Genomic DNA, 10352 nt, shown 5'->3' on the forward strand with positions numbered 1-10352 from the left:
TGCTGCAGAGAAAGCCAAGACGCGCAGCCCAGAGCAGAAACTTTACAGACGGTCGGATCTTGCCCGCGGAGCAGGAGCAGCGCAGAAAAGCGAGAGAAAGGCGAAGGAAACCTGACGGATTTGGTCGGGGACATGAGATTTTTTTTCCCCATAATTAGCTCCCAAGTAGAGATGGTCACCTGGAGATTTAACAACATATTTGTTTTCAAATTGTGAGCGCTGGATTATCCACTTTAAAAATCACCTAATCAAATGCAGGTTGCTGCTGTTATTGTTAAGGTTCACAGAAAAGCTGATGATGATCCGGAGAGATCTTTCGCTTCCCGTTTTCCACGCTCCTCTATTTTTTTCCCCCTTCACAAATAAAGAGTAAATAAGCATCTGCTTTTTACGTCACGCAACTTATGCAACATTTCATCCGACTTTTTTCCGCCTGCCCATTTTTTTTTCGCTCGGGAATGTGAGTTGCCATCGCCACGGATATCAAATGAAACTTGCCCAGATGTGTCAGAGAAAATAAAGACATCAGCTGCTTTTAAAATAGGACGCGAAAGCTGGAGAAGTTTTGTTGTTGATTCCCTCTTAAAAAAAAAAAAAAAAAAAAAAAAAAAAAAAGGAAAAAAAAAGCCCCAACACTGCAGCAGTTAAAAGCAAAGATCCCTATCATAAAGGAGAACCAGATGGAGTGAGCGTCAGACAAATAATTAAATAAATCGGGATTTGCGTGTGGACGGCCGAGCCCTTGCCTCGCGGAACAGAGACCTTCGGGCGGCCAAACTGTATAAAAAGTGCTGGAAAAGCGCCTGAAATTACAACATTTACATCAACTTTTAGCGGGTGACTCCAGCGGGCTGGGAACTGCGCCGCGCTGCCCGGACGCCCGGCTGCCCCCCTCCTCAATCCACGCGGGGCATCCCGGCCCCCCCCGGCTCCGCGCCGCGCTCCGCCGCCGCTCCCCTGCCCGGCCCCACGCACGCCCCGCTCCCACGCGCGGTTTGGTTTGATGTGACCCGCCGGCAGCGGGTTTGATGGAGGAGCGGGGCTGGCACAAGTGCAGCAGGGTCCGAGGGGGTGATCTCTGTAGCTTCGCACCGGCTACCTGAGCCCGGGGCTCGCCGCCCCCCCCGCAGCGCTGCCGCTGCCGCTGCCCCTCCGTGCACACACGCACACACACGCACACACACACTCACCGCCCCCCCCGCGGCCCCCAGTCCTGCCGACAGCCGACAGCGCCCACTATAGGGCCCGAAGCCTCTCGCACACACCCCCCCACACACTTCCCCGACCCCCCCTCCAGCCCCCGGCAGCAGCAGCAACTTCCAGCGCTCGCCACTGAACTTTTCCTCAACTCCTTCCCCACCTCCCGCCGGCCGCCCGCAGCCCCCACACCGGCTCCGGCCGCCGGACCCCCCCCCCATCCCGCTCTCCGCCCGCCGAGCCGAGCCGAGCCGGGCCGGGCCGGGGTGGTGGGGGGGAGGGATGCTGCAGGTTGCCTGCGAGCTCCGCGCCGCATCAGACATGTCTATGCAACATGGCAGAGAGGGAGGGTGAAAAGCCAAGAGAAAGGGGTATTGCACCTACTTGCGGCCAGCTTCCTCGCCCTGCCCTTGGATCGCATGCTGCCAGTCCCGCGGCCGATGCTGGCGTGGGCTTGGGGTGGGGGGGCTTTTATTTTTTTTTCCTCCCGGAGCTTTTCCTCCTTTTTCGCTCCCCCTCTCCCTCTCTCCTCTCCCTCTCCCGCACACACACTCTCCCTTTCTCTCAATCCCGGCTCGCTATCTCTCCAGCATTGTCAGTTTGGACACCTTCGCACATGCGCACGGGCGGCTCCCCCCCGCTCTTCAACATTTCAGCGCCGCCAAAAAAAAGTTTGCAGCGATCCATCACCGCCGGTGGGGACCCTGACAGCCGGCACCGGGGCCGGGACGGGCCGGGACGAGGCGGGCAGCCGCCGCCAGACTGAGCGACCGCGGGGCAGCCGCTCCGCTGCCTGCGCAGCCGGGAGGGGTTTCGGGGGGGAGATCTCCCCGGGGCAGAGGCTTGGGGGGAAGAAATGACCCCTTTTTTATGCCTTTTTTTTTTTTTTTATGGGATACTAATGCTGTTCTGGCGTCCTTGCAATATTTAAATAGTTTATTCTCACCCGGCTCCAATTATCATAGATCTCTACGTATATACAGAGAAAGATATATAATTTGATAACACGTTTTATTATGTATGCGCACCATTAAATCGTACACTTTCCCAGCACTCACACTTTCTTTCCCCACCTTGAAGTCGGCTCAGTCACCACCATTTGGGCAGAAAAAAAACCGCTTTTAAAACAGTAACACCGACCGCTCTAATCTGTTTTAATTACAAGGTTTGCCAATCAAAGAGGGAGCGCGCAGAAATTGGGAACTCCTTTAGGGGATGGTTGTGTCCGAGGTATGAATCAATCCAAGCTACATATAGATTTTCCTCTGGTACAACCTCCTTGCATTAAACAGTTTTGTTCAATACCTTCCATGCGCTATTTATGTTCCCATTAATATCTGTTGCAAATCCTGCCAGACACCATAAAAGAAAATTACAATCTTTCAGACTCGGGGCTGCGCCAGTACATACACGCTGCTCAACTTTTTGTTTTAATAAAATCCTCAGCATCAACCCTTCCCCCTTCAGCCCCCTCACACCCCCCATCCGCCCCGGCTGCCGGTGCTGTGGATGGGGGCCGCCCGCGGAGCGCCCCCGCGGGCCCGCACTCCCCCGGACCCCAGTGGTGACAACCTCCCGGGCCGTGGCGTGGGGACACCGCGGATCCCCCGCTGCTCCCCCAAACGCCCGGCAGACAGGCGCAAGCACCTGAACCCGCTCCGCGGAGCCGTCCTTGATGCCCATCGTTATTTTTAATTTACAAATTGGATTTTTTTTTTCAGGGCCACGCAGCTGCTCTGTGCCCATTAGACTACCTCAGCGCAGCCAGGCAGGGATGCACCTAATGCCCCTTGAACAAGATGGCCAGGACACTGCGCGGCCGCGTACACGCACCGGGCTCGGCCTCCCTCAGCCAAGGACTTCCCGCACCCCCCGGGGTGCGCAGCCGGGGCTGTCCCGGGAGGAGCTGGGCCCCTCTGCCTCAGCTCTCTCCGTTTGGGAGAACCGAAAACACTCGGCAACTTTGTAAAACTTCCCCCGCGCCTGTCGCCCCCCCTGGTTTAAACGGAGACCCGGGCAAAGCCGTCGCCCGGGCAGGGGTGCATGTCCTTTTCCCTGTCCAGGGAGCCCACTCCCACTCGGGCGATCGAGTCCGGCGCCGAGGGGAGCACGCGTGGGAGCCCCGTGGCCGGGCCGGGCGCACAGATGCGTGTTTCCCGGGCGAGCAGCCCTGACCCGGCCGCGCCCGCCTGTCACCGCCACCTGTCCGCCGTCCCAGCGGCCCCGGGAGCCCGGCAGGTGCCGCGCCGCTCGCCCCGGGCACCCGGCCGCAGTCCCGGGACGCCCCGCGGCCGCCCCACGCTGCCCGCCCGCCCGCGTCGCAGCCCTTGGCATCGCCCGTCTCAGCCCCGCCACGTTCGCCCCCCTCCCCGAAAGGTCCCGGCCATCTCCCCGGGAAATCCGTTTCGTTCGTACGGGGAGGCTCCTCCGCGCCGGCTGCCGCCGCTCCCGTACGGGTGGGAAGCGGCTGGCTGCGGGGATGCGGGCTCCTATTCGGCAGATCCACGGCCAGAAAGAAATATTTAAATTTGGGGTTTGTTTGGTTGTGGTTTTTTTTGTAGTTTTTTTTTGTTGTTGTTGTTTTGATGGAGGGTTGGAATTGTATCTAATTTCTAATACAGGCTGGGAGACAAAATGCAGCCCCTGACACCCAGGTTTCAGTTCATTCCCTGTAACAGGAAATTTTCCCTTCCTTATATTATAATTGAACAAGCCCCGCAGCCTACTTGAAGAAAAGTTGGAATTCTTCATCGAGGTATTTGTTGTGCTATTGTCTTTGTGCAGTGAACTTTACGTCGTGTTATTCAATCTCAATCTATATTCTCCTAGCTACCAGTAAGATTAATTTAATCATTGTAATGCAATTATTAATACTGTTTACCCAACGCTTGATTTCAGGTTTGCTGTTAAGAAATTCAGCTTCTTGCTGGGTGACCGAAAAAACTATGCAGGGATTTTCAGTCTACGTTGAAATGAAACAGTCCTCTTTATTTAGTCTCAGAACTCCAGCTTTCAGCCACGGGCTCAATTAGCCAAAATGGAAACAATTTTCATTCATTGCAATAACTCACTGTTCTGCTGATCACTTTCAAAATATACACTTTATTATTATATGCTGACCTCGGTGCCGCGAAGTGGCAAAGCTAGAAAGAGGCAGAGGGATCTCTCCAGCCCCCTTGGGCTGTAATTATTAGAAATTAATTGGGTTCAGGACCCTGGGTAGCATGGGTAAATTAATAGCTTGTCTGGTTGTTTAAATCCGAATTCTCAGTCCACAGGAGAGCCGGGGAGGGAGGTTCTCCCTCCCCAAACCCGCCCCGGGAGAGCGCGGCGAGGGCTGGGGCAGCGCGGACCCGCCGGCTGATTTCCCTCCTTCTTTTCGCCAACGCATTGTTTTCGGGGAGCTATTTAGGGGTTAAAAATCAAAAATAAAGATCTTGTATACTTGGAGCTGTCGTGCGGGAGTAAAAGTGAAAAGGGAGCCTTAGGCAAAAGGAAATTACTGCAAGCCCGCGTGACCTTTCCGAGAGGTAATCAATCAAGTGATCAACAGGGATATTTATCATTGCTAGATGGGGCTACTTTACAAATGCACAGAAAGGGGGGTGTGGGGGGGGGGAGGTGGCACACACACACACACACGCAGACAAAAGTTTGGATAAACCCGATAAGTCTGAAGACAAATACGGAGACTTTAATCACTGGGAAGACTGCACATTTTCTGAGCCCTCAGAAGGTAAGGAAGGGAGAAAACCGCTCCAAAGTATTCCAGTAGAAAATGCCTCCTGTGCTAGGTGGTCACATGGAAGCTGTCCACTCTGCTTTGCAGCCCTGGGAAAGGCTGGGAACGACAGATGTGATTTAAAAAAAAAATAAATAATTTTTTTTTTTTAAAAAAAGGCACCAAGTACAGGGGAAAATAATAGAGAGAGATTGAGGTTTTGATAACCGGGCTCGGTGTTTGTTTTTATGTAATGTGTTTTTATTTGCTGTCTCGAAACTCGGAGACTGCGGAGCCCAGTCCTGCCTGCCTCTAGTCCCCGAAACGGTTAACTCCGAAAACAAAACAAAACAAAAAAACGCACCCCGTGCCCCCTGCTATATGAAATCAGCGATCTGGTTCAATTAAACTTGCTCTCCGTAGCATAAAGCATCCACCACAATACAGGCAATGAAAACCAACAATAAAAGCCCATGCATTTTCTGCGCAGTTTCCTTCTCCCTTGTAAAACATGCCGTCGTGTAAGCACCAGACATTTAATTTTGCTTCCTATAACTTACCGGATTCCTTAACAAACCTACTATGACCACTTTTTTTTTTTCTCTTTTGCACTCTGTTTCACGCACACGCCTGCACAAAGCCTCCCTGTTTGCGCTGCTGCCTTTAAACGACTTTGGCGGGGGTGGGAAGCAAACGCCAGCTCCACTGTTACCCCCCGATAACGCTATTCGACCCGTCTTTGGGGAGAAATTCGTGGTTAACGACTGCGCGCCCTCAGAGCCCGGCGCTGCCCTGCGGAGCTGCGGGCAGGAACAGCCGCGGTGCCCCGCGGAGCTGCGCGGTCCCCGTCCCCGCGGATGGGGCGCGTCCCGGCCCCTGCGCGTCCCTGCGCCGCGCTGCGCGGAACCCCGCGGTCTGCGGCGCCCCCTTGCGGCCGCCATTGGGCTCTCCGGGCCGGGCTCGGGGGAAAATGAGGGGGGACACCCCATGCTGCCAACCGCCAGCAGCAGGGACGAAAATAAACCGAAAGCAGGTTTTAAAGGGATATAATGTTTAAGTCAGTTCTAGGCTCTTGGCAGGAAGCAGGGCTGGCTCGGGATTTCCAACAGGCCTGGGATTATCCTGTCCCCGGTAAAAGTGCCACTGAAAACAGCGGGGCTGGGAAGAGAGAAATGCATTCATAGGTTCAGAGCAAGTACAGAACACCAGTGAGCCATGCAAAATACTCCTCTAGAAAAATTTCCCTGCGAAAATGGTACAAGATGCCAAATGCGAAGCAGATCTTGTTTTTCCCTGTAGGACGGATTTGGATTTTCACAACATTGAGATTGAAAGCAAAACAGAAAAATTAACAGGGTAGTGGCTAGCTTGAAGGACGAGGGTGGAGGTCAGTTTGGTAAAAGGGGACACCAGAGAACTGAGTTTGATTTTCTAAGTCATCACAGATTTCCTGGGTTACTTTGCTTTGGTCCCCTAGTCTCCACATTCCTCCGTCCCTCACCTGACGCAGAGAGAAGCTTGACCAACCCCAAGAGCTGGAGGTCTCGGTTTTAAGGTATCAGCCACAGGAGGGTTTGCAGACCTCTGCCCTCAATACCCAAGAGGGTGGCAATGCATGACCATCCCCAAACATGCCACAGGACTTACATATTACCTGACCGCAACCAAAATCTCATTTACCAATTTATCAGAGAGAGGTACAATCAATATCCTCAACCCAAGACTTAAAGCACTTTCCGGCTAAAAAAGTCAAATCCTCAAGAGGTTACCCCCAGTATGTCTCGTTCTTAAAGGAGCATCAGTGGAGATGTAATTGGAAAAATTAAAAAGGAAGAAGGGGAAAGTAATTACAGGCCACTAGAGAGAAACAAACATGTTCTGAATGTAGACAAAACATTGAACAGAGGGGAATTAATAGTACTACAAATCAAAAGGGAAAAATGTCAGCAGAGATCAGCAGAAAGTGAACATCCTATTTGAAGTGAAAATAGAAATAATCAAAATCATGGAGAACCACAGAAAGGGGAAGCAATTTGAAAAGCAACCTGAAATTAAAAAAAAAAAAATCAGTAAATTTTACCGTGGTACCAAACAATAGTTCAATCTGATAGCTGAAGAGTTAAAAAAAACTGAAGCCACATCACACAGGTGGGTCAGCAGGTGAGAGAAATCCTCAGCTGATTAGACATAAGAGTTTAGTGATTTACACTAAGCTGGCTTCCATTATGCAAAGTGAACTGGGCAAGTCTAGAAAATCCCCACAGAAGTTGAAAGGGGGTTTCCTGGTGTGTCCCATGACTTTCCCCTTCATCTCTTGCATCCCAGTAGGAAAGAGCTGGGAATTGGTGAGATCTGGGCTTTGAGAAGTTGTTGTCCCCTTGGGGCAACAGAATGAATGAAGATGGTGCAACATGCACTGCTCAGCTCTAAGGAGTCAGTGAAACTCGCATGAAGCACGTTTTCTTTTGCTGAAGCCACGTTCACAAATAGGGCTCTTCAGTGCCTTGAAGGATAGGCAAGCTTTGGCTATTAAGCTGTTTAATGAGAATAGTATGACAAAATACAAGGTGGGGAAATGGAATGGGGTGATGGCAGAAAGGCTTCCAGCAAGTAGCACAGAAATAAATGAAAATTTCAAGTAAGAAATTAAATAATCTGTTTGTGTCGTGAAAGAAGGATCATGACCAAGGACTGTCATCACAAACATGGAGTTGGCCTTTGTTTGTGTTTTACCTGCTTTCATTCCCAGTGCTACTACCAAGCAATGAGCGATCTTCTTTCTGCTGGTCTTTGCAGGAACCACAATGGCAGGTTAACACATCAGCCTTTATAAAATCCACAAACCCATTTTTCCCTTTAAAGCATAAGGAACACATTCATAATTCACTCTCATTTCTCTCCAGTACAAAAGCACAGGGTCAGAATTAATGAGTAAAGTATTTGTGTGACGTTTTATATTGTATTGGCATTTATATAGTGCTTTTCACAGGCTTCATGTCAAAACCCTTTACAGGGCAATAAATCATATACCTTTCCTGATGAAATTGTATGTAGGCAATTGGGCACCTATCCTGCCCTCAGCAATGTCCCGCGTGCGAGACACGGGAAGTGTGATGAAACCTGCAGAAGTGGGTCTGAAAAAAATGGATGTAGGTCAAACCTTCCCCCCTTAATATCCTGCAACATGTTAAAAAGTCTTTAGAGCCCACTTGAACAGCCACAGGAAAGACCTAACCTTAACATGACAAAGCTTCTATTACAGTCTGAATTACTCAAGATGCAAATTGAATTGTGAGTCTTACACTTAACCCAGGTTTGGTGGTGTTTTTTGCCTCTGAATTTAAACAAAATGTCCATTTACATGGAAAATAAGGATTTTTTTCAATTGAGTTCAATTCTAAATATAGTGTTCATTCACAAGACTGAGCCCAAGTATCAAATTTTGGATCCTGAGCTTTCTGTTAGCGTTCATAAATATCTCTGCTAACACTAAATTTGCAGTGTAACAATGCATCTCTGCCCTGCTGGCATTTGCTTTCCTATTTGCAGTTTTTCAGATAACAAAGAGTAATGAAGTTCTGAGAACTGTAAGTCAGATTAGACTGACTCTTTTATACATTTATTCGCATTCCTGTCATTTTTCCAAAGCCACCTTTGGGTCAGAAAAAAATGGAAATTCATTCAAAGTGTTTTTGGGGAGAGATGGCTGGGGTTGGTAGGCAGGAGCCAGAGCTTTGCTCCATTGCCCATCCAGGAGAAAGACAGCGCTTTGTCCAGGTAAGAGCTTTTTGGGTTCCACAGGTGTCAAAGGAAGCTTTGCAGAGCGTCCCTCCTGGCAGACTGTACCCCCCACCACTTAAATGCAATTGCCCTGAGATTGCTGAGAAGCAAATGGAAAATCTTTGCAGTAGCTCAACACCATTTCAAAACCATTTTTCCACTTCCCCTATCTGTAACACATGAAAACTGATAACATTCTGTGCATGCTGGCTGATAGTTCAAACGCATTAGAAACCAACTTAGTTATGATTTATTAGCCGGAAGAGTTGTTAGAATAATTTCTAAGCGTGAAAGAATACAAAAAAAGTACTGTTCCCCAACAAACAGACTTTTAGATTACTTAATCTAAAATCAAAGTAATTCAGAAGTAAACCAAAAGTAAACAGGTAAAAACACATCGGCCTCTTCCATTAACTGCCACAGGCTATGTTAAAAGTGGAGGGTTCTTGCATCTTTTTAGAGGCCATTAAATTCTTGCGAGCTCCAAGCACAAGCAGTGCAGATGTGCTGCCACGTAACAAACTAGCGCTGCCTTGGCTTTATTCTGAGTATTGGATCACAAGCTCTTGACTTACAAGAGCTCAAATTCACACACTGTTGTTGTGCTCTGATGGCAACGTAGCATAATATTATCTCTTGTTCCTGTCTCAGTATACAACTTATTTAGTAGTTTAAAGAATGATCTGTAAATAATATACATGCATAGACTTCACTAAGATGGATGACAATGATAATTAAAATGGTCTTTTCAGTGAGAGACACTATCAGCATCAATAGTTAAAGCGGAATTTTAAGAGTAACCAACACATTAGAGGCTGTAAATTCTATTCTTTCTGGCAGTAATACATTCGAAGATTAAATTAGACTAAATGTTTGTTACAACAAACAGATTTATGTTAGCATTCAGTATTATATTCCCAGTCAATGTTTATTATGCTTTTGGTCATATTTATTTTAAAGGTCTCATTTTCCTACTTCCATAATTTTTTGATCAGTTTTGTTTAAACTGGAAACCTTTTACTTTTCACTTTAAAAATACTGTTTCTTCTTGAAACTTCTAGTAGGTTATGATATCTGAAATGAGCACTAAGAAAAAGGAAACAAGCTAAAATAAATTACTATCTAATCTAACCCATCTGACTATTTCCAAGGTACTTATTATTGTGGTATCAAAGCACTGGATCTCTGATAGCGTGTGATCTTTGATCTTAGATCGGACCTCTGATAACATTTTTTAATTAAACATCTTATTTGATGCCTGCTGTAGCTAACACACAAATAGGATCACGTAAAGAACAAAACTTAGGAAAACAGGGAAGAGAAGAAGGTGGCTAGTCATAGTATGTCTATTGTACCAAAACAAAGAACCCCATCCTCCAGTCCCTGCTGAATTAAAATGATCAGGTTCAAAGTTCAAAGACTGAGTAAAAACTACCTAGAAATTAAAAATGCTTATAATCTGTTAAAATCAAAAGTGAAATAAAACAATTTGCTCTCAGCAAATTAGAGGTACTCACAAAAATAGTTCAGAAAACCTACAATTTTTTAACTTCCTTTGCCCACCAGTGCCCAGCAAATACTCTGTTCTGCTGCAATCCTTCAGCAGTTTTGTTTAAGACTTCCACACTGGCTGAGACAAACCACCCTTGTTCTC

General features: G+C 48.2%; 1 protein-coding gene across 5 annotated transcripts in view; it reads right to left on the reverse strand.

Annotated features, from left to right (window-relative positions):
- MECOM (MDS1 and EVI1 complex locus) overlaps nucleotides 1–1776 on the reverse strand; it is a 335520-nt gene extending 333744 nt beyond the window's left edge. For all 5 annotated transcript variants that reach the window (XM_082056557.1, XM_082056555.1, XM_082056553.1 and 2 more), the window contains exon 1: nucleotides 1582–1776. In XM_082056557.1, coding sequence (XP_081912683.1) covers nucleotides 1582–1618 — 37 coding nt within the window. In that variant the 5' untranslated portion in view covers nucleotides 1619–1776. The remainder of the gene's footprint in view (nucleotides 1–1581) is intronic.
- Between the last annotated feature and the right edge of the window lie 8576 nt (nucleotides 1777–10352).

This window comes from Streptopelia decaocto (assembly GCF_964273445.1).
Source record: "Streptopelia decaocto genome assembly, chromosome: 6".
Lineage (NCBI taxonomy): Eukaryota > Metazoa > Chordata > Aves > Columbiformes > Columbidae > Streptopelia > Streptopelia decaocto.